Raw genomic sequence first — 25,938 nt, 5'->3', positions numbered from 1 at the left:
CATATATATATATATATATATATATATATATATATATATATATATATATAGTCAATTTATAATTTCCCAGCCCTTTTATATATTTGATTTAGAGACAGGGTCTCACTGAGTTTCTTAGCACCTTGCTGTTGCTGAGGCTGGCTTTGACTCGTGATTCTCCTGTCTCAGCCTCCTAAGTTGCTGGAATTACAGGTGTGTACCACCTCGCCCAGCTTATATTTTTATTAATAGTAATGCATAATATGAAGTTATTTTATAGTAATGAATAATATGAAGTTCTTTCATTTATAAACATGTTTTATATTACATAATTAATTGTCTTAAATTGTTTCTCAATTGTAGGACAAATTATATCTACTTTCATTCATAGCTTTGGAGTCTTATCAAAAATATCTGGTATAAAAATGTTACCACTTTTAGTTGAAAAATTAAATTTTTTTCTGTTGTTGCTTTTTATATAACAATTGTTTTGGCTATGCATGTCTTTTATTCCTTTAGATTGACTTTAAAATTATTCTTTGCTTGTAACAGCTATAACTGCCCACCCCTGTGCCATGGCATTGAATCAGAAATAAAAATGCACTAGGGAAGGACTAAGCTTTTCAAGCAGAAATCCACTTTATTTTTCAATTTAATCATCTATTTTCTAACTCACATATTGATTATACTCATGTTTTCTCCTTCAACTCTTTGCTTCTTTCTCTCCCCTCTCTCCTACTCTTCCTCTTCTTCCTCATCTTTTTTTTCTTCCTTTCCCTGAGATTATGAATAAGGTGCTTTCCCCATAATATCTCCAAAACCATTCATTGTCAATGTAGAAGTGGAAGTTTTGTTTGTTTGTTTGTTTTTGTTTTTGAAAGTACTTACCTGTTCGTTTACTCAACTCTTGTTAATTCCCAAAATTTAAATTGCTTTTAATAGCAAATGTGGTTATTATTTACAAATATTCATTTTCTATTATACCCTCCACTTTTTGTTTTCTTCTGAGGTGGGATCATAGTATGTTGCCCTGGCCAATCTTGGGCTCAAGGTCCTCTTGTCTCAATGTCCATTTTATAGATGTTATAGGTGCATGCCACCAAGACTAGTTGTGATGCCATACTTTTAAAATTTAGGTTATTTGTTTGCTATATAATCCACTTTTTTGACTTTTATTCCTAACTTGTCCCTTTCCTCTATATACTTGAGAAACTCAAGTTTTTCTCAATGTTGTTTTGAACTTTCCAAAACCTAAATCTAGTAACAATGATGAGATTTTAGTTATATTGTTCTGTTCTTTACCATTTATTATAAAAATAAAATTATACAGCCAAGTTTAAAAACTTTACAGTTCACATATATATTATGGATGATATACACATCAGTTAGATCTCTCATTAGCATCATTCTAAACTTACTTTTTAACCTTCTATTTAGCTCTCTGTCTATTCATTAATCCATCATATTTTTATAGTTTTAAAAGTAAATTACAGAGATCAACACATTTTTCATCATAATCTTAGCATGTATAACTTTTTATGAATATATAAATACTTACCATCACTCCCATGCCCTTTATAGTCACTCTGTACTTATACTTTTTTCTAGAGGCAAGTATTAATATTATTTTTCTTGTAAAGATTAATATTGCCTCTTCTAGGAGGTCTGAAATCTCACAGTACTCATTATTTCTCTGTAAGACTTCTTTCATAGCATATTTTTGAGATTTATATTACACGTGTTTTTTTGTGTATCAGAAATTCATTTTTTTTAATTGTTAAATATGTCATGTAGGAATATAACACAGGCTCTGTATTTTTTCAATAGTTAATTAGCTTGTTTTTTAACATCCATAGCCATTCACAGGGCTGGCATCTAGAACATTCCATGCATATCAGAATCTGATGATACTCAATTTTCTTATTTCCTCAATTTCCTTAAAAAGGTGTTACATTTTCATGTAACCTGTTTACCTCTTTTCATATACTTTAAATTATCTTTAGATTACTTATATTACCTAATACAATGTAAATAGGGATGTAAATAGTTATTAGACTATACTATTTAGGGAATAATGCCAATAATAAAAGTCTGGACATGTTTATTACAGACACATTTTTTTAAAACATTTTCAATCACAGTTGGTTGAATCTGGCAATGTGACATCACAGATATGGAGGACCTTATGTCTATTGATTGATGTAGGCTATTTCAGTTTGACTTTATTGTGTTGTGACTAATCTTGCATAAATCCTTTTGTGAACATATTTTCATTGCTTTTTTACAAATAGGTAGAAGTGGAATTTCTTGGTCAAATATGATGATTTTTATTTTATTTTATTTTATTTTATTTTTGTAGTCCTGCCTCAACCCACCTGTATCCATCTTCATCTAGAGTTATTGGTGTTGTACCCTATATTGCTAGTTTTCTTTTTTTTTAAATTTTTTATTGTTGGTTGTTCAAAACATTACATATTTCTTGATATATCATATTTCACACTTTGATTCAAGTGGGTTATGAACTAGTTTTCTTTTAACCTCATTTGTTTTCTCTTGACCTACACATCTTTGATTAAGACTCTGTTTTCTTGTATAATATTGAGAGTGCCAGTTTTTAGATGCTTTCTTTTGTTCTGTTTCATCAGGAGGATTATTATTAGTGGACCTTTCCTTTATTTGAGAGTTATCCAATTTCAAGAGTAAGATTCTGATAATGATTACCTGATAAAATTAGTAAATACCAAATCTGAAGTAAAATCATAATTTGACCTTCATATTAATATATTCATTCTGTTCTTTGGCCTTGTTTTATCATGGATTCCATCTTTCTCTTTACTTTTAACTTATGTTCGAAGAAAGAGAGATGGATACTGACCATGCTAACTGGGAAGTTAAATTGTCTTGATTTTACTTCCTATCTGAGTTAGTACTAATCACAAGTGGATGGGCATTGTTCCAAGTTCAAGACTCAATTTCTAGCAGATATTCATGGCTATGTTGGGTTGAGGTGGAGGTGCCTTCTATGCCTGTGTTTTGTTTTCTAGTCATCTTAGCTGATGACTAGCAGATCTGGGAAAATCGACAGAACTTCCTGCAACTCTAAAGCTTTGTTCTCCTCACTTTCACTGCTTTGTATGGTGACATGCTTTCAGGTATCCATGGAACTTGCACAAATTTTCCCTAAGCTTCCTGCTTGTGCATGTTGACATTGAATGCAGTTGGTGGTAGTTTAAAGATTTGATGGGAAAGGAAGCTGAATGGACTCCCTATCACCACAAAAAAAGGAGAACCCCTGAATTTGAAGGATGATTGCCTAGAATTTCATTTGAACAGATGGCTGTTAGTCCAGGAGAAGGGCATTCAGTAGGAGAGAGAGAAAATATCATTGGCTCTTTTCTTCACGCAGATGTAGCTCTTCTTTTTCATGAAACAATACTGAGTCAGCGCAAACATTGTTTTCTTCAGTCTAATCCATCAAGTTTAAAGATAGCAGGGCCATTTTGGAATTTTGACAAGGGCTTATTTATCAACCGTGGTTTGTGTTGTTTTTGTGAATTTCCTTATTTTTCTGTGTCTTATTGAGAAGTTAGAGGATATAGCATCAAAATTTGTTTGCCAATTTCAAGAGTGAGATTCTCATAATACTTAACTGATAAATTAGTAAATACCAAATCTGAAGTAAAATCATAATAATGGAAAACACATAGTACTTGTGGAATACCAGACACTACTCTGAATAAACTAAATTGAGGTAAGTTATAGGATTAATTAGTTAATTAATTTATAGTCCATTCTTAGAATGTGAACTTTTGGGGGGTACGTATCAAGTTTTGACTTTTAATACTGGCATGAATTAAAGTGTCCAAATTATGCTCAGAATTCAATGAAATTAAATTAATAGTAACACTGGGAACTGGACTTAGTATTTTGCAGAGAGAGAACATTCAAACAGAGTGAACAAAGTGGTTTCCTGTGCATTTATCTCTCTGTCTCTCTCTGGCTTTTTGTCTATCCCTCCTTTTCTTATTTAGTTTTCAAGCAATTGTGGAAACTCAGCATATTTTAAAGATAATTTTTAAAGAAAGATATACAGTAAACAATGCTTTTTTAATAGTTTAAAAGAAGATAACATCCTAAAAAATGACTGAAAAGTACATGCTGACACATTTAGTGAGTGCTGTGACACCAGAGGAGCACAGTACTCTGAAGCTGCCCATGTTGATGCGTAGACAAATATGTGATTGTGTAATATACAGAGGGTCCTGTGGACGGTGTGCATATAGCACTAGAGGAAAAAACCAAACAAAAACAAACAAACAAAAAACAGGAAAGCTTTCCTGACTAGAAAAACTGTGAGGTACAATGCATATTACTTAGCCATCTGAAGTCCAAAGAGGGCTAGTGCTTCTTTTTTTAGAACACTTCTGGTGAGTGGTTCACCAGGTATTAGTTTCCATCAAATTTAGTCTGGATTTGTTTGGGCCCTTTCCACATTTTTATGCTGTTTCTGTAAGACATTTTTTTTTCTGAAATCCTAGAAATTATTTGATGCTTGACTCAGGTTTCTTCCACCTGACCTGAGAAAGCAAATGCTCAGATGAAGGGTCACCTTAGTTCCCTCGGTGGGGCTTGTGATGTCCACATGTGGACAGCTCTCACTGCAATCCCCTAGAGGAGGGCTGGTATTAGGCAGTGCTGGTTGGGGACTCAAGGAAGGAAATGATGGTCATATCTTCCCTTCTTCCAGGTCTCTTATTTGGCATCCTGTGCACCTCCATGGCTGTGGCCGCATCTCTCCTGGGGGGCGTTGTACAGGTAACTAACAAGGGAAAAGACACATTTAACTTCATAGCAACTTTGTCCTCACTTATTTTTCTAATGTTTTAACTATTTCTCTAGTCTCCAACTACTGATATTCAAACATATCAGGTCCCAATTAAACATCCATGCAATATTTCAACCAAAAGTATCTTCAGAAGCAGAAACTTCTAGAACAAGAATGGATAGAGACAAAGTTCACTGTGTTAAAATTAATTTAAAAATTCTATCAATAATAACCATAATAGTGAAAACACCAATTAACATATATAATACCTATTATGAACTAGGTATAGCCCTTTATGTATTACCTAATTTAATGTTTATAACTTTCTTAAGGGGTTATGTAATTAATATATTCATTTTCCTGATGAAGAAACAAAGAATTGTCCCAAACTCACACAATTAAAGAGTGGTGAAATTAGGATACAACTAAGTATTATTATCAAAATCAAACTGTTGCTCATATATTCAACTCCCAGTTCCATAAAACATTAGCATTACAAGGAAGCACAAGAATAATCTATTGCAACACCTTCATTTTGTAGATGATTGTAGAAAAGAGTGAAAATATCCTGCTTAAGTTCTCACAGCTACCTGGGATTGATTGAACCCAAGGGGCTTTAGTTACATCCCCATCCCTTTTTAAATTTTTTAAATTTATTTTGAGACAGGGTCTCACTAAGTTGCTTAGGGCCTTGCTAAGTGGCTGAGGCTAGCTTTGAAATTGCAATCCTCTGTGTTGGTTCCTAAGTCACTAGAATTACAAGTCTGTTCCACTGCGCCTAGCTATGATATGGGTTTTCAATAAATGCTGCCTAATTGAAGAAATGAGTAAGAGTAAATGAATAGAAACCACTGGATAGTGAACAGCAATGGTAAGATTGAGTGGATATTAATAAAATAGAATCCATATTTTATATATATATATACACACACACACACACACACACACACACCTTCTAGTTCACAAAAGAGTTCATCCTACTTTCTCTTTCAAAGGACTACTTACATAGCTTCAGTTATTTCCATTTTAATATTCAGAGAATAAATCTGAGATATTTAAGTGACTTGATTACTTACTGTTTAAAGAAGATAATTTGTGGAACCAAAATTTAGTATCCTTTCTGTTAAGTTGTGAACTTACTATTTATCACAAATGCTTGATTATAATCCTTTTACACAGCTTGAAGTATACTGATATTTCCCTATCCACAAGAAACACTGGCAACTAGGTGAAGTTTGTTTTTAGTGACCTCATGTGCATTTTTTAAAGGTTTATTTTCACAATTCATGGAATCTCTATTTCTAATCTACTTCCAAAGCCTTGAGGCTTGTTGTTTTCATTTGGTATTTATTCTTAAAGAGGTGTCAACCTGTTTAATTTGGTGATAATTTGACTCTCTAAATTGTTTCCTCCCAAAAATATTTGCATTGGTAAATGAGGGGGCTCCAGAGAAGGCCAGGACTTTCCCAAGTACTGGGGAAAAATAACACTTTGAGTAGGGAGTGCATTGAGGGATGCACTCACCTGCCTGTCCTACTTTAGATGAGAGCTGGGCTCACTTTCCTGATTGAAATGTGTGCCACACAGTTCAAAGGAGATCCTGGCAGGTAAGAAATGAAGCCCTGATATTCCACTTCCTTGGAGATGTATTTGTCTCCAAGATGGTCCATTCATTTTTGTGAACACATCTGACTTTGTTGGACACATAAAAGCAACTGAAATTTTTCTATGTTTTAATTGGTTCTTTCTAGTTATACATGATAATACAATTCATTTTGGCATACTTATAAAAGCATGGAACATAATTTGTCCTAGTTCAGTCCTCAGTACTTCCCTTTTCCCTCTCCTCCTCCCTCCCTCTGTTCTCTTCCCTCTACTGATCTTTCTGATATATATATATATANATATATATATATATATATATATATATATATATATATATATATATATATATATTAAACTCAGTGTCTTTTGAATATACTTGATGTTCATATTCAATGAAATATATTTATATATGTGCATAGGAAAGTTAGGTCAGACACTTCTCAAAACAAGAAATACAAATATATGAAGTTGATCTATTTAATTTTCCAAACAGTTTTGCTGTATTTGATTTAATGAAACATTATTCATATTCTGATGTTGCATGTAGAAGAAGACAGGAACCCAAATCTCTCAGTGTGAAGTATAGAGCCAGTTTTAATTTCATGTTTGCAAAACCACCCCACACGTATGAGATGTTCTTGAAGGTGGAGCAGGAATGACAGACCACTTAAACAAAGGCAGGCCGGTTCAATGTGTGGCTGTTCTTGTTGTCATTTTTTAATTTGGTTTATTTCAGAGATTTTATTTGCTTGTGTAGCAATGCTGGTGTAAGACTTTAGTTTGAAATGTTACAAAGTATGTCCTGGAGAATGTTATCCTGTGAAATGTGTGACATGTTCCAAGGAAGAAGATTTTCATAGTCAAAGACTGGAACATGGTGCACACTGCATTGCTCTCTCAGATCCACAACACACATTAATACATTGAAGACTCTGGGAAATCCAACAGTAAGGAAACCTGTTTCACTTGAAATGTGTAACCACAGAACCATAATAAGGTGGGAGAGGGGAGAGAGATCAGATAATGGCAACAAAAATCTCCCTTTAGCAAGGGAATTGCAGCCTTCCTTCTAGAAAGGTCATTCTAACCAACACACACCTGTCCTAAGGACTGTCAGCTAAGGGCTGAAGTGACATGAGGATACATTTTTAATCTCATCCGAAGAAAGTACTTTCTAGATCTCAAAACATTACAACAACAAAGGATATCTCTCAAAAATTTAGAGATCACTAACAGGGTAGGTAATAGCAGCAATGAAGATTGTGAGAGTCATAGTGCACATTCTGGGCCCCTTATCATGTGCTCCCTGGTGCTCAGACATTATTCTGAACTTTCTCTTGGATTCGACATTGAATACTCACTAAAACAATAAAAAAAAATACAGAAAAAAAAAAACACTAGGAAGCAGATATTATGATGTGCCCTTGACACATGAGGAATAAAGCATGGAAAGGTTAATTATGCATAAGCTCCTCAGTCAACCCTGAACACAGAGCATATTCCTGTAGACATTGCTGTTAACTTGGAATAGCTCAGATTGGATTTTGAGCATTAAGGAGAAAACTGAGTTTGATGAGCGTTAACTCTTCCTCCAATTAAATATGTTTAATAACAAAAGAAAGATAAAAGTTAAAAGTAATTTGCTTTGTCCAACACAGAAATACATATGTATATTATATTTCAACACACACACACACACACACACACACACTTAAATCTAGAAACTCTTGGATATTTTTTTTTTCCCCTGAGGCATCTGGCTAGTGACTTTGTAAGAGCTTGTTGATTTTTATTTCATGAAGGAAGAGAAATGTATTTACTATTTCATTGATCTTCTATATAATAGCCAGTAAATTAGCTTCCAAATTTAGCAACTACAGCAACTATGAATTAGTGCTGTTGATCAATAGAGGAAATATCAAGAATATTCAATTGAGAATAATGGGGAAAAGGAAGCCTTTAATCTTACCTGCTCCATCATGTCAAAGACATATCTGAAGCGCTGACTTTGCTAAAAAGTAACCTGGGAAAGCAATACTAACAATGCATAGCAGCTCATCTTTCTGGACAAAGACAGAGTGTTCTGGATATGAACACTGAAGAGGACTGGAAGAAGGTCTGTTGCCCCTGCATAGTTTTATAGAGAAAGAAGAAAACTGCAGTTGAATGAATGTGAGTTAGTAACAGAAAGTTCAACAAATCCTAGTGATGTGGGTCAGGGCAATAATTACAATTCAAATATTCTAACTATAAATGGTGGGTTCTTTCAAAAGGTTGCTTTTCCTTTAAACAGAAGAATTAGGACATAGCGGTCTATGCTCTTGACATTCTTTTTTTAAAACTACTTTTAGACAGAAAATGTAGAATTTGGAGCCATAACAATTTGAATTTATATCTTTACCTCTGCCACTTGCTAAATAAAAAGTGAACTTTGATATTTTCTCTCAGCACCAATTTTCTCAGATACAAAATTTAGTTAGTGTTACCTATTAAGATGAGTGACTGTGAGGATTAAATTTGTCCAGGGTGCACAAGCAGTTCTGTCTTGCATATAGTTGGCCCCTGAAAAATAGGATAAGATCTTAGATAAGATCTGTCTTCTGTAAGTGCTTTGAGGAACTGGAAGGGGCTTCATTGACAGTAGTTGGTCAATGAAGTACATGCACACAAGTGTATATTTACGTGTTTCTTCATTTGCATAGGCTCATTCACTTGCACATAAATGCACATACATTTTCTAACTCTTGGAAGACCATGGTATAAAGCTTTATGTTTACAGAAAATTAGTTTAAAGAAAGTCCCTGGCCAATTCAATGGAGTCTATAACTTAGAAGTTGAAAGATGTGGAAATACACTTCTCAAACTCTCTCAATTTCCAAACTAGATGGAGCATAATCATGAGAGACAAAAAATGGAATGTGGAGTGTATAATGTCCTCTCCACATGTCTGAACTTAATGCTTCAATATCCTAGAGATGTAATGGGTGGGATGGTAGTGGTTGGGTAACAGACAAAAAAGAAAGAAAGAAAGAAAGAATTGTTCAAACTAAGCTAAATAGTTTATCAACTAAGATATAAAAAATGTAGTAGATATATTTATTTAATACATTATTTTTATTTTTCCACATTTTTATTGGTGCATTATAGTTTTACATAATGAAGGGAATTGTTGTTACTTATAACAATATAATACAGTATATTATTTTTCAAAAACAATTTTTTAGGATGCTCGTAACTGACCCAAGGCCCTTGTGCATGTTAGGCAAGCACTAACCTATATCTCTAGTCAAAAAAAGAAAAAAACAAATAACTTTTGATAATATAAAAATATAAACAAATGTAAAAGTTCCAACTCAAGTGAAACCTTCTTCAAGCAAATCCAAATCACCTTTTTTCACTTTACAACCATACATATGTGCACATATACTCACACATATATACAAGCATGTGTGTGGGTTCATATGTATGTAACTTTCCGTTTTATTTATTTATTTTTTTTCAGTTTCTTTTTTTAATACAATGCTTATCACTGGATCCAGAATTGACCTAAGGAAAGCACATAATTAATAAATGGCACAGTCTGGACTTGAACCAAATTATATCAAGTCCCAGAGAAGGATGGTTCTGGTAGAACACAGATATAGTAGAGTTGTGAGACTCATCTGATCTCCTTCATTCCACAGGCTGCCCTCAGCATCCATGGCATGTGTGGGGGACCAATGCTGGGTTTATTCTCTTTGGGACTTGTGTTCCCTTTTGTGAACTGGAAGGTAAGCATCTTACATCCCTCTTTGTAATTCCCAGCTCAGATAAAACCCCAGATATATTTCCTCACCTCTTTTTCCTCTAACCTCTGGTTGGAAAATCTATTTATCTTTGCTAGGAAAAGAATTCATAGTAGAATCAAACAGAATCAAAATCCTCCCATATGTGACTTCAGCAAAGCCATTTCAGAAACAGAAAACAAAGAAGGGAAGAGGTGGTCATGAATTACCATATGTCATGGTATCAAAGCTAACTTTTTAAGGTTTAAATTAAGTTTTCTCTCAATTAAGGGACAACAAAATGAACTTAAAACAAGACACTGGATTCAGAAACAGTTTAGTTAGAACAGAAGTTTGAAATGAAATTCAAGTGAAAATACATGTAAATTTCATTTTGTCTGTAGTTATCTAAAATTATAACTAGCTTTATTAACTTGATTAACTAATCTGTATGGAGGAGATGGGACATGACTGGGATATCATGATAGCTGTGCTATCTTCATTTGGCTGGGCTGGTAAGCTAGAAGTACGAATTCAAGAAGATGTTGCTCAAATGACTATGCAGGGAGTATAAATCAAAATTAATATTTATTTGAAAAGTAATATTATAAAAATATTTGAAATACCATGATTTTCTTAATCTAGCAAAATTGCCATTTACTTATTGTTACTCATAAATTTACCACGCATGCATATAGTTTTAAAAAGTCTTTAAACTCCAGATAACTTGATTCTTTGTTTATTTATGTGCATGCCCTAGAGTATTCCATAAATACCAAGTCAACTGATTTGGCATCTGTGTCCACCTGGCCCTTATTGAATTCTTTTAGATAAATCATGGGGAGTTGGGTAAAGAAAGTGGATGGGTGGATGGGTGGGTGGATGGATGGATAGATGGATAGATGGATGGATAAATTTCAGGGCATTTTCACACTTCTCCTGCAGTTGTATTAGGAAAACTCTATCTTAATCATTTTTATGATATTGAGGTTTGCAAGGATATTTATGTCCTTGGGAGATAATGTGAAGAAAGACGATTGCCTTGTCACAAAAATATCTGCAGTTGCTGTGTAAGATCTTAATGCATTGTCTATTTAACTTATTATCTATATTAGCAAATAGATAACAATAGTAAGAGTAAATAGTCCTTTTTATTTAGTCAGGAAAACCACCTTATTATAGATGGAGGAAAGCAAATATTTAAATTTGTGTCACCTTTTGCCTTGTAATTGGTAGTATGAGTAAATACCCTTACTTGCTAGTATTTAGACTCAAACAAACAAACAAACAAAAAATTCCAAATGTTGGAAGTCAGTGGACTCTGCCAGAATCACTTGGGATGACAGACATGAGTAAGAATTTTTGTGTAAATAGATGTTGATGAAACATGACTGCTTTGTCTCCATTCTGTGAAGTTTTTCTTAACTTCTGAAACTTATTTTTTGGCAAGCAATTAAGGTTCTAACATCTTTTTAAATAATGAGAAAGAAACCAGAGGTAGAGAAATAACTCATATTAGAAATCTAAATATAATGATCTCTATAAAATTCTAAATGACACTGTATTGGGAGAGTTGACAGGAAGATAGTTTTGGCTGTGTTCCAGCACATGTGACCAAGATTTAAGGTGGACAGCCAGAACCTCTTTGGTGCAGTACTTCTCATCTCATGATTCTTTCAACAAACTGTTTTGTCCAATTTCATATTGACTTTCCTTTCTTCATCAAGGGTGCACTAGGAGGCCTCATTACTGGAATCACTTTATCATTTTGGGTGGCCATTGGGGCCTTCATTTACCCTGCACCAGATTCTAAGACATGGCCTTTGCCACTATCAACAGAGCAGTGTTTTCAATCAAATGTGACGACAGCAGCACCTCCAGAGCTATCTAACAGGTATGTCGCCTTTAAATATGTCAGACATTGCATCTCAGAGATCAGGACGCCAGTTTAGAAAAAAGTGCATTCCTCAGGGTTAAGGCTGATGAGATGCATTTTGTTCTCCTAAGAGAATTCCAGAACCCAGCACTGAAGAGCATTATGTAGGACTGTTGCTTTCTTCAGATAGCTGTTTCTCTGTACTCAGGTATACAACAGTGAACTGGGAGAGCGATAAATTGGAGATATGAGTGCAAAACAGAAAAAGATTAGTAGAGGTTTAAAAATAGATGGGTGGATATGAGGATCATAGTTCCCTTAAAAGTATAAAGATTATGAGTAGAAGAGACTGTGAACAGTGAGGAAAATGATTATGAAAATACTAGGTTGGGAACCTATGTCTTCTAAATCAAGCTATGTGAACACATGTGCTAACAAAGAATTTTCATTTCTATTTATGGATGGGTTAAGAGATCCAAAGATACCAAAATACAGAAGATAACTATGATGTAGGGAGAATACCATGGACTCTCAAATCAGAAATATCCTAGATCTGGATTTTGCTTTTACCATTAATCTACTTGTATCATTGAACAAATTAGGAATTGATCACTTCTTGCATTCTAGAATCCCTTGATTTAAAATGAGGTTCTTAGCATTTATTTTACTGGGTTTTGAGAGGATAAAATTAGAATATACACACACACACACAAATATATATATGTAGTGTATATGTGTGTATATGTACATATGTGTGTGTGTATGTGTGTGTGTGTGTATATATATATATATATATATATACACACACACACCACTGTATCTTGGTGTAATAATGTACATTCTAACATTCTAACTGAATATAGGGGCAAGTCCAGGAATATAAAATTTGTGATCCTCAGATTTGAATGACTCTTTTCTGATTCTCACCAATGCTTACCTTTTTGGCTTGTTTTCACTGGGCTTAACTTTCTAAAAATTGTCAAATAATTTTGCAAATTATGTTTATGGATATCTCTGTTCCGGGCATATCTTTTCCTTTCCATTTCCCTTGTCAGTCCTGAGGGTACTCTCAGCATTTAAAAAAAAAATTAGGACAGTGAAGTTATTCTATTTGTCCTTTTGGTTGCTCACCTTTCTCTATCTTCTCTTCTAATCCACTCTATCCAAAATGTTCACTAGATGTATTCTCCTGAAGCAATTTTCTGAGTTCATGACTGCCACACCAAGGTAACTTAAATCTTCTGTCTACAGAAAAAAGGACAGTATTTTTTTTTAAAGAGAGAGAGAGAGAGAGAGAGACAGAGAGAGAGAGAGAGAATTTTAATATTTATTTTTTGAGTTTTCGGCGGACACAACATCTTTGTTCTTGGTGCTGAGGATTGAACCCGGGTCGCACGCATGCCAGGCGAGCATGCTACCGCTTGAGCCACATCCCCAGTCCCAGGACAGTATTTTTTTTTTTTATCGTGGAGTGAAATGCCTTTCAGGAAATGTAGAAATTTCCTGTGGGTCCTGTTATTTTCCACCCTTCTCCTTCTATTCTAGATCCTCCTCTTTACTTTATATATACTCCACTCTTTTCTACTTTTAATCAAGGTATTCATTTCAAAGGAATTCCTTTTAACATTTATTTCTACTTAGAATCTACTCCTCTTTCAAGATGCAGATTAGTGTCCCCATATTCCCATAAATAAATATACATAATGTATATTAAATAAATTAAATGTTTACACACACACATATATATATATATATTTAGATTTCAAAGATAGTCAAAATTTGAAAAGACCTTTTCTAAACAAATTATCCTTCCATTCTTAAAACTTTTCTACAACCCTGGCATCTTGAAGGCTATGCTTAAAACAACCTCTCAAGGCATTCTAGGCATTGTCTGAATCCTCCCAGTGCCACCAGTTATACCTTATTATTATTTCCTCTTGTATTGCTTTCTCTTCTGTCCTTCTACTTCTTTCCCCCCTTTTACCTTTTTTTTCTGTTCTATTTTTTCCTCTATGTAATAAATTCCTTGAGGTCATATAGTATATTTCATTCTTTTTTTTTGTGTGGGGGGGGTGCGGTACCAGGGATTGAACTCAGGGGTTCTTGACTGAGCAACATCCTCAGCCATATTTTGTATTTGATTTAGAGGCAGGGTCTCACTAAGTTGCTTAGCTCCTTGCTTTTTCTGAGGCTGACTTTGAACTTGAGATCCTTCTGCCTCAGTCACTGGTATTACAGGGGTGCACCACTGTGCCTGGGTATCAGCTCCTTTTTATAAGGGAAAAGAGCAAGGAGGAAACAACAAATGATTTTAATTTATTCCACTCTTTCCATACTGAAATCTGGGTTCATCTTTATCTTCACCTCATAGCTTATTTTTGTAAGCAGTAAGGATGTCTTATTACTTGCGATGCCATCCAGCGATGGTGACTCTGAATACAGGGAAGATGTCCTTAGGTGTAGCAGGGTTAGCCAGCTTAGAAAAAGAAATTTCTAGCATAGTTCCATTTCTGTTTCCACATAATATTAAGTAAGAGGGCACATTCAAAAGTTGAAGATGGGTCTTCTGACATTTATTAAGTTTTTTTTTTAAAGCAGTAGTATTCATTTGAAGCTACCAGCTGAGTGCATGTAAGCAACCAGCTATGTGCTGCATTTTCCAATGCCTGCCAACTGTAAATGGATAGTTTTTCCTAAGATGTAAAATTAAGCTGCATTTGGTTCATTGTTTCATAGGATATGGTGGCATTGTAATAAATCAATTACTTCACCGAGAAAGGAAATAGATCCTAGTTGCTTCTATGGGAAATCTGCATCTAGACTCCATTTGAATCACTACCAATCAAATTTCCCAGGAGTTCAACAGTCATCTCTGCCTCCTTTTCTGCAAAAGACATGCAATGAACTCTCTTTATCTAGCATGTTAGCTCTTTATACTATTGAGTAAGTGGAGAACTGCTCTGGTTCTTCCTGTAGGGTGAAGTAGGTAGAGCTCAGTATGGAACACTGAGCAGGTGGTCTTTGCTAAACAGCATATGGACACCCCTTTATCTTATCATGCTTCTGTTTTTCCTCTGAGATTCAGTTAGAGTCCTTCCTTTCCATAAGTCTTATGGTTGAACAATATCAAACTTTATATGTCTCAATCTGCCATACTATTTCTTTCCTCTTGCCTATGTTTATTATCCTCCTTTTTTAGAATATGAAATTGTGTTCTTGATTACTCTCTTTTCTGATTAGTAAACATTCTTTAAAATGAACTGAAGTACAGTCTTACACATCCTGTCACAATCCTTTGTTCTTGTTCCACCATGCATTTCCAAGTCCATTTTGTGATCTTCTGTTAGTTCATATATGTAGACAATGGCTGTCAAAATTCCTGGCATTAAATCTGAGCTTAATACATGCCTGAAAGATAAATAATACAAAAAGAATGGAAGACACGGTCCTCAATGAAATACTCGTAATTCAGTCTACACATTGCAATATTTGTAATACAGGGATGATTTGAATCTGGTGGAATATGAAGCACAGGTAGTGTCTAATTAAAATGTTAAGCTTTTGGGTTTTAAACAATGCCAGGCCCTAAAAGGAGCCTGAGCGGTCCTTCAGATCATTGTGAATGACAACATTAGAACAATTGAAACTGGTGACATATGCTATTGTTACCCACAGGCCCACCATTGCTGATACCTGGTACTCACTCTCCTACCTTTACTACAGTGCTGTGGGCTGCTTAGGATGCATTATTGCTGGAGTAATCATCAGCTTCATAACAGGTTGGTTACTTGGATTTCTTTTTTTGACTCTAAAGAAGATAGAGCTCCTTCTTGCATTTGTGGACTATGTGGCTATCTTACTAGTTTGATTTCAGGTCTACCACAAAAGGCTTTTTCCAGAGACATATGTCTACTCTCCCCAAGTAACACATAAGAACATTCCCCTGATTATTATGGATCTGATTATTAATATGTATGATATATGTATTGAATAGAAAAGGCACTTTGAAATATGCTCCCCCAGAGACATGAATGTGAAAAATCTTCTATAACAGAACAATCATTAACTCTAAATAGCAAGAGTGTTTCTTTTCCCCTCCTCTTAATAAGAGACTATTTTTTTTCCCATTACCACCTTACTATCTCATGGAATAAACCTTGGCTGATCTGTTAGATAAGAAGGGCAGAGTCTACTGTTGCCTTTTGGAAGCTGTTTTGCTAGGGTCAGTGATCAGCTTCACCCTAAGCCATTTTTGGTTCTAGGATTTACCATTGTACTTTGGACCATAGTTTCTCTGATGACTGAATATCCTTTTAATGCCAAAGTTCACAATGTAATAGGTTAGAAATGGGTTAGAAATGGGTGGAATGGGCCTACCACATTCTTGTTCGACTGTCCTATGCATTTTAACTAAATAAATTATTAAGGTATTCTCCTTTTATGCTACCATTATATACTTACAAGCAATCAGCACTCAATATTTCTACTCAACACAAAATCTCCATGGTAGCCTTCCTGCTGATTTTGGACTGGAAATGCTACATGCAAGTTGCAATGCCTTATCATTCTGAGTATGACCCCTTTAGCCTTTCATTTAAATTTGAGGATATCTTGGGTATGATAAAGAACAGAGCATAAATATTGTGGCCCTAGGCTTTCATGTGAAAATTCTCCAAATTTCTTCATGAAAAATGATTTCACATGCAAGTTTGTTTATTTTGTTTAGATGTTGCATTAGTATCCTGACTACAGTTGCAGCTTTTGTGCTGCCAGTAGGATATACCTAGCTCTGTTAATAAGTTGGTCACTCTCCAATTAAGAGGACAGCTAAACCTTCAACTTCCTGATTGCAAAGCAGAATATGTGTACTCAAGTCCTTTGACTGGCTAGTCTATGTATTTTCCAAATGAACATAAGAATCGACATATTCCTGTGCTGATACATCAAGGTTTGTTTTACATTTGGATTGAAAATATTTTTGTTATCTTGAGCATGAACAATCATCCTGATACAATCCCTATCTTTTCTTTATTTCCAAATGTCTGGAATCTTAAGGAAATATCCTTAAGACCAAGAGGCAGCACTTTAATAGGGTCTAATGCCACTAAATCTTTGAAAAACATATTGGTCCTGGTGGCCACATGTTTCTACTTCTTGGTGCCTATCTTTTCAAATGAGGTTCTGGTGCTCATTTGGACCCTGAGGTCTGGTCACTAAGGGATTTTCAGAAACCTTCCATCATGCCCACTGAATGTTTTTTAAAAAGACTAAAAATGTTTAAATTTTGTGGGATAAATTTAGTAGATAAGCTTGTACCATATTCAAACTTAGTCTTGCTTGGTCTTAAAAGGGATGGTTTCAATTCTACTTCTCCCAGATAATCATATCCCTCATACTTGTTGACAAATGTAATTATTTCTATTGAGTAGCACCTTAAGGCTTTCTAAGTTATTAATCCTAATCTGCATCAGCTACTAGAAGGTGATATTGGACCCAGATATACTTTAAAGTATATATACTTTATGACTGGCAAAATTCTACTGGGAAGCTGAAAGTTTCTTTTTTTCACTATTTTTTAATGTGAAATGAAAATACCATTTCCTAAGTCAAGAGCAAAAATCATTCTTCGTTGGTTAAATGGCCAGAATATCCCATTGTCAGGAGAGCAAGAACAGCTTTATGCCGCTCTGATTTTCAGCCCTTCATATTTAATTGAATCTTACCAATTTTATGTCACCTGCCATGTGTCTGGAAGTCTTAGATACAAAGCCTTCAGTCAGCCCATTATTTTTATCTCTTATGTCAAGTTTTGTTCAACTAAGGCTAACTCTAACCTACCACCTGTTTTTGTAAGTAAAACTTTATAAAAACACAGCATGCCTACCATTTTACTCTTATCTGATTTCACTCTACTAAGATAGGGTTAATCATTAAACATAGAGTCTCTGGCCAGCAAAATCTTAAATATTTACTATTTAGCCTCTGACAGAAAAATTTTGTTGATTCTTGCCCTAGATCATTGATCTTTTTGGAGAACATTAATGTAGGACTTTCTAAATCAATAGGAATTGTGTAGCTCTATATTGACACTATGATGTAGCTCATTCATCTTCTATCTTTCAGTTTGCTGCTGACAAATTCTATGCTATTTTCATTCCTAATTTTTATATGTGGCCTACTTGAATTTAGTCTCTCACTCTCTTCTCTCCCTTTTCTCCTCTTTTCTTTTTTCTTTCTCATACACACTTATACACATACCTTTCTCATTCTGTTGAAACTTCAAGAACAGTGTCTTTTTTCCCAAAGTTTCTGACATTTTATATTCTCCCATTAACTCCTTTTTCATTTCTGACCTAGCTTTTCTGACTTCCAGTATAGCCTATGTTTTGAAATCAGGGATTCTATATTGGGCTAGGGGGCTTGTGCTCTGCACAGGGTGGCCAGCAGAGGAGACAAATGGGGAATGGATTCCATCCCCAACTCAGCACCTTGGCATATAGTTGCCTCTGTTCAGAGAAAAGGGGAACGTTTCCAAATTCTCCCAAAGTTGCAATACAACTCATGACATTTCTTCTTCATCTGAGAACTTCTTTTTGCATTAAAAAACTCCCAAAAACCCCATTTGTCTACAGGAAATGGTCTTGTCCCCTGTGACCTTCTCCTTTCACACGCATACGTCCGTAGTCCAATAGTCTTAAGTTCAGTCATGCCCAGTCCCCAAGGTCTTACTCATAATTAAAGCCATAAACCCAAGATTTAAGTTTCATTTTCTTTTTTAACTTCCTACTCATGAGAACTATAGCCTTGTACTTTGCTTTACTCTCTACAATCTCCCAGTCATTATTTTTTCTAGATGGAAACAGGTCCTAAATCTATATGAAACAAAGAGCCTTTTATTTGTTAGCAAACCTCAAATCCATATTATTTATTGGAGTGTTTGATAGTTTAGTGGTCTATTTAGAGACAACTATCTTCTTTTTAAACCCTGGGAGTAGTTTGGTTCTAAGTTAAATTCTTCTGATTCAGAATCATGATTGGAGAGTAGTTTGAGGTTTTGCCCAGTCCTACTGCCCATACACATTAGGGTAAATTGGGTGTTATAGGCTTTAATACCATGTATGGTTAATTTCTTGCTCCATCATTTAGTAGGTCTTAAGAAAATTCCTTAGTAACAACACTTGCCTAGCTATAAGGAGTAATTTAAGTATAATGTGCCTAATTTGTAGAAGGCACTAATTGATAAATATTATTGTCAATAGCAGTAGAGTTCTATTTGGTCAAATATCTCTTGACAGACTCATATAATGCCACGGAATATCTTTGAAAATCAACTTGCAATTTTGAAAATCTAAATTTTGTATGTTCCTAGAAAGAAATTTGAGGGAATGCTCATGGATGGGCACACTGTCTAGTGCAAGGAGGAATCTGCTTGATACGTGTAACTCCTGTTCCCCTATTTCTTCTAGGTCCTTTAGACTAATCTAGCTATCAGACTCAAGGCTAACATTTAATGAGATTAAGTATTCATAAATAGCCTTGATAAAACCAAATTTGCAAAGGTTTGGGGAGGAGGAACATCATGAACCTTTAAATCTTGTTTTGATCATCATTGTGAACCTTGTTCAACAGCAGGATTTGAAGAAATGGAGCACTGAACAGATATGTTTTAAGGAAAAAGAGACATGAAGAGTGTCTAGAGTGGTTGGGGAGAAACGATGGGATTGCTTATCCAGGAGGACAGATAGAAGGAAACACTATAATTTAAAAATAACGTCTTAAATAACCTTGGATATTATATCTGATTTGGATAAAAGCTAAGAACTTTCTTGAATAAATATAATTCCTGATTTCCCCTTTGTGTTGGCCTGTGAAGGTTATTAGTAGATTTTTCCATTCTAAACATTTTTAAATAAATGTGTTTTCTCTGTTTTACTCTATAGACATGAGTTTGCCTGAGCTGACAATTCATGGTTTTCTTAAAACCAACTCCAACCCCTTTCTTTCAGGAGTTCTATTTATTCTTTCCAGTTCTATTTATTAACCTGTCAGGCCTGTTTTCACCCTTTTACTAAGAAGCAAATTACTTCTCAAGTTGACTATGCTTAAATCCTGGAAGCCTTTAACCATCTAATCCACCTGTCCTTTTGTTAATAGGTCACCAAAGAGGCAAGGATGTTGACCCACTCTTAATTAGACCAGTTTGCAATTTATTTTGCTTTTGGTCTAAGAAATATAAAACTCTGTGCTGGTGTGGAGTTCAGCATGACCGTGGGACAGAGCAGGTGAGCAGATTAAGCTTTTAAATCCAAACATTAGCTCAAAGAGATTCCTGTTTTGACCATTTTGAGCCAGTTGCAAGGGGTGCGAGTGGGGGTTGGTGAAGGAAAGCAGTGGATGTTAGAACTTGAAAGAATCTAGGTCTCAACTTCAGAATTTCCTCAGCTGATTACTTTTCAAGCATATGAACACAATAGGTAAATGTGCCTTGGATCTGAATTGCTAGCATTGCAAGTGACCTATTTTCAAAGTTCCTTTTAACCCCATGTGAAGGTGAATTCTAGGCAAGAAAAATAAATAATAGAAAGGGAACAAGGAGCCTCAGTCTCAGTAAAGGCTAAAAGCCTGGGTTTTAGATTCACATGCTTTGGGACTAATCCAGTCCCATGTCTGTCTTTCCTTCGATGAGTTATTTAACTTCTCCAAATTTCAGCTTTTTTGTCTGAGAACTGAGCATGGGGGCAGGTGATTGTGCAGAATGAAGTGAACAGAGAGACACTTCTTGTTCTTTGGGGTAAAAATATACAATATTGAGAGAACTCACAGGCAGAGATGCAGAAAGAGGCACCTAATTTCCCAGTCTCTTTACTCCATAAGGGCAGTTAGGCCAAACCAAGCTAGACGCACTATCTGAGCACTACCAAGTTCTCATCAGCCAAGAACCATCAGGAACAGCCTACAGTCTGATCAAGTTGGACTTATTGACTTGATGCAGCATGCTGGGGTGCTGCAAAGGACCCACATAATACCACTTTCTACAACAGTGGGGTGTGGACATATCTTTTGCATGTTTTGGGCTTTTGCTGAAGGATTCTGAGAGGTGTTAAAGGGAAGCAGGAAATAAATCTAAACTTCCCTGGTCAGTATTGGTAAGAGCACAATAGTCAGACAAAGTGTTATTATGAAATGTGACAGCAACAGGATTTCAAGGAAGCAATATTTCCTGCCAGTTTGTAGCTGGCTCATCAGTCTGCCCTCCCAACTTGATTAATGGCAGGAGTGATCTTTTGGTTTTCTGGTTTTTGGTTTTCGGTTTTCTTTTTTAGGTCAAGCTTATTTTCACCTTTTCATCCCCATTTTATCCTCATAGAACTTGAGACTCTTAACCCATATCATATCATTTATTTTTCATCTGTCAATTGCTATCTTCCCCATAATTGTGTTATGACATAAAGCTAAATTTAATATCTATTGCATTTGGGAATAGCACCATCTTTTTGTGGCTCAGAATGGGTTCTAGGATCAAGAGATTTTAGGAGGATATTTAAATACAAATGCAGAGATGTAATTAAAACTGGACAAAACCATGATATGAAAGTTCAAAATAGGAAAAAGGAGAACTGAGCTGGGTGGGGGTACTGAAGCCAGTCTTCTTGGAAAGTAAGCAATGGCTTAATAAATAAAAAGTTGGCCCTATTCAACAGTGTAGAGTTCTGAGAGGGCACGATTCATCCAGATCAGCAATTTAGTTTTCTAAGAAGGCAGTAGTTGAACAGTGCATTGTTTGTGTAAGTGGATTTCAAGGAAGTTCTTGAATCAAGTTAAAGACTTATTTCCTGAGTGAGAATTTCCTCATATATAAGTAATAAATTGTGTTAATATGAGAAGCTTACATTCTCAATATTTGCATTGAGAGTGGGAGGGAAGACTTAGGGTGTAACTATTAGGTACTTTTGCCACAAAACATTGAGTTGTCTGCAGGAGAGATTACATGCAGGTATTTCCATTAGCCTCCAGAGGGTTTGCTGTTCACAGGTAGGAACAGACCACTGCCACCTGAATCACAGGATTGTCTGTCCTCATGCTGTAAGGAACTACCTCATAGTATTGCTGCATTAAATTAGAGATGTATAAATATCCTCAGGTAACACAAAACATTGTAAATGCTCAATAAATTGTTGTTTTTGTTGTTATTATTATCAAGATTGTCAGTTAAGCAGTCTAGGGTAGTTATTGGACCATTTTTGTATAGAGTCATTATTTGAAAGGGAGACCTGAGTGATATCCCTCTAGGTGGGTTGGAGTAACCTTGACTATTTTGTTACTATGTGTCTTTCCATTTTTCTCAGGATAACCTTGAGAATGGGGGTGCCTGGAAACAAGGGGATGAATCTGTCTTGCAGAATGGACTCCAGCAAGAAGGCCTGACTCATGTTCCAGGATATGACCCCAAGGACAAAAGTCATGACAATATGGCATTAGAGAAGATGACCTATTTTTAGGACAATACATGCAAGCGTGTACATATACACAAAAACACACACATACACACACATACACACACACACACACACTTCTTGCCTAATGTTAGTAGAGATGTATAGCAGTCATTATTAGAAGAAAAGGCTGCTCAATATCTATTTATACTTATTTATACAAATGAAATGACTGTTCCCTAGGATATTCTTTGCAGATCCCCCAGTTTGAAGTTACAAAAAATCAGCAATGCTCTACATGCCCGGGGATTTCCTTCTTTAATAAATTAGGACTAGATTTCATCATAGTGGAAGGAGTCAAAGAATATGATTTGTGTCATATAAAACTTCAGGTTTTTGTGTTTATTTTGTTCTCTTTGTGTGTGCGTGTGTGTGTGTGTGTGTGTGTGTGTGTTAGAGATTGAACACAGGGCCATGTTCATGCTAAACACCCGTTCTACCACAGTGCTAAACCCCCAGCCTATTTTTTGTAGTTTTAACCATCAATATCTTAGAGCTATAGAAGCAGAATGGGAAAAGGGAATCTGCCTAGTAAATGCTACCCTGACACTGTTGGTAAAATGAGAATGATGTTGTTTGCAACCTCATGCCTCACATATATGTAGACAAATTTTAAAACCCACCCCACATCTGATAGCTCTAGTGGAACACTTAAATGCTACAAGCATCCTCCTACTGCCACATTTGAGCCTCTTTTAGTCATTACCACTACTAGAGCTGTCTGACCAAACTTTAAAGAAAATACTACAAAGCACAGAAAGGAGACAAGGGTGTCTGATCAGTGGGAGCAGTTATAACTCAATGCTGTCTTCCCTTCGTGGTGCAGGGATTTGTTTCTTCTTCCTTTCCATCACCTTACAAACACAAATTGATTCTGCACTTAACAAGAAGTCTGGAGTTTTTCTCTAAGATAAGGTCAGGAGAAAAAGAGCATCTTTTTGATATAAGGTTTTTTTTTTTTGTTCTTTATATATTTTGGATATTAATTCCCTGTCAGAAGAATAGCTGGCAAAGAGCTTCTTCCATCCTGAAAGTTATTCTCTGCACACTCTTGTTCCTTTTGCCGTTCAGAAGCTTTTTCATTTGATGCCACCCCATTTATTGGTTCTTAGTTTTATTTCTTGAGCTTTAGGAGTTTGTTAAAGAAGTTGGTACCTATGCCAGTATGTTGGAGTGTGTTTTCTTCTAGCAGTTGCTATGTTCTCTAATTCCTAGATCTTTGAATCCACATTGACATGACTTTTGGACAGGATGAGATATAGGGATCTAAATATTTAGTTTTCCCAACAACTTTTGTTAAAAAAGATATCCTTTCCCAAAGTATGTTTTTGGAAACTTGTCAAGTAGCAGATGACTGTATCTATGTGAATTTGTCTCTGCATTTTCTATTCCATTTCATTGATCTTTTTGTATATTTTTATGTGAATGCAATGCTGGTCTAGTTTGTTTGTTTGTTTGTTTTTACTATAGCTCTGTAGCATATTGAGGTTTAGTATTCTGAGACCTACAGAATCACTCTTCTTGCTCAGGATTATTTTGTTTTTCTGGGTCATTTATTTTTCCATATGATTTTAGGATTGTTTTTCTAGTTCTTAAGTATTTTGATGGGATTGCATTGAACTTGTGTAGTGCTTTTGGTGGCCATTTTGACAATATTAATTTTTGTCCATCCAAGAACATGGATGTTTCCATCTTGTAAGGTCTCTTCAATTTCTTTCTTCAGGCTTCTATAATTGTCACAGTAGAAGTTTTTCACCTCCTTGGTTAGATTTATTTCCAGATAATTTTTGAGGCTATTGTAAATGGATTTTTTTTTTTCTGATTTCTTGCAAAAGTCTGTTAGGACATCCAGTTCATATGTGCTAGCTCACCTTGCTCCAACAGATGTAAGGACCCAATAACCAAACTGTAGAAAATAATTTTTAAAGTTCTAGAGCAAGAGGGTAAATCACAGAAAGTGTTTAGCCCTGTGATTGTCCATGCAGAACATCCACTGTTATTCTGTGGTATATTAAGAAAACTGTGTTCATTTTAATTTAAATTATTTTTTTATTTCTCTTTGGGATTTTCAAGACACCGGCTTAGAATGTATATTGCTACTATACTTTGAGTATTAGAAATGAGATAAACATAAGGTATAAATTAAAAGTCATGTCACAAATTCCCCAAAAGTAGTTTTTCAAAGAATAGATAGAATATATTAGAATTTAACTTATATGTCATTTTGCAGAAAATAACTTTTCTAAAAGTCCTAAATTCTTAAAAACCAAAATGCTGTTATGAAGATGCATAAGTTTATTTCTGAAAATGCAATATTCATAGCTGTGAGTTATTAAGCCTTACATTTGTATATGTGAGTGTGGATTAGTAAGCAGCCTCTCAAACCAAATTTACAGCTCAATAATAATTGCAACTGATAGTCAAAACAACAACAAAAGGGAAGGGGCTCCTTCTTTGTTTAGATCAAACTATTTTCTGAATATTAATTCTATTATTCTGTGACTATACGGGATAATATCATTTCATAAAAAGAAAATACAGGTTACAGGAATTTCAAACCATATTTAATAGAAAAGATTAAATATTTTACAGCAGTACAATCTTAAACATTATTGCAATGATCACAGACAATCGTCTTTCTTTAATTGTTTCCTTAGAAATAAATTGTCTAAAAAATTACAAAAATGTTGACTGTATATGTGTACATTTATATATTTAGAAATAATATGTGCTTATTTTAAATATTGGAAAGTAGCTGGATTTTGTTAACCACTTTTTTCCAGCATTAATAACCTTGTAGTATAACCTAGTTCCAAACAATTAAAATGTATTTGAATTATCGGTGGTACATATGAAAATGATACAGAATTCTAAACGAATCAATTATAGCTCAGAGTAAATTATCTAAAGGGTTATTATTATTTGTAATTTTTGGAAACAGATAATATTATTTCCTTTCTCATACAAAATCCTGATTTGGTGAATGTAGTTTGCAAACTCCTACATGAATAACAGTCTTCAGTCTACTTTTCCAATACTGTACTTTGGTATTTGAAGTATAGTTACTTTCAGAAGAGAGTTAACTTTCTATATATTTGGTTACTTTATCATTACTTGATCTTTACCTGGAATATGAGGCTTTTGTCACAAATTGGAAAAATAGCCATTGGAGGAAAATGTCAGCAATGATATTCTCTATATCAGTAGGAAGTTTCATAAGTGGATTTTGCATTTCAAAAATATGCATCTTTTAATTTTAGAGTCCTGGAATACTTCAAAAAAAATAGTGGCATGTTTATACAATTAGTTAATCTTAGGAAAAAATTTCTGGAGAATTATTTGTAATTAAGGTATATAATTATGTTTCTTTTAAAAATAAATTCTGGTTGAAGAGCA

At 34.8% G+C, this 25,938-nt stretch overlaps 1 protein-coding gene across 1 annotated transcript in view; it reads left to right on the top strand.

The window, feature by feature from the left end:
• Slc5a12 (solute carrier family 5 member 12) overlaps window positions 1-25,938 on the top strand; it is a 53,710-nt gene extending 27,772 nt beyond the window's left edge. The window contains exons 8-14 of the mRNA XM_048788209.1: window positions 1,640-1,674; window positions 4,727-4,794; window positions 10,093-10,179; window positions 11,901-12,067; window positions 15,725-15,828; window positions 20,204-20,331; window positions 22,396-25,938. Of these exons, the coding sequence (XP_048644166.1) occupies window positions 1,640-1,674; window positions 4,727-4,794; window positions 10,093-10,179; window positions 11,901-12,067; window positions 15,725-15,828; window positions 20,204-20,331; window positions 22,396-22,548 (742 nt within the window). The 3' untranslated portion in view covers window positions 22,549-25,938. The remainder of the gene's footprint in view (window positions 1-1,639; window positions 1,675-4,726; window positions 4,795-10,092; window positions 10,180-11,900; window positions 12,068-15,724; window positions 15,829-20,203; window positions 20,332-22,395) is intronic.

This window comes from Marmota marmota, unplaced genomic scaffold (genome assembly GCF_001458135.2).
Source record: "Marmota marmota marmota unplaced genomic scaffold, marMar, whole genome shotgun sequence".
In the NCBI taxonomy this organism is placed as follows: Eukaryota; Metazoa; Chordata; class Mammalia; order Rodentia; family Sciuridae; genus Marmota; species Marmota marmota.
This window is presented reverse-complemented; position numbering and strand designations above follow the sequence as displayed.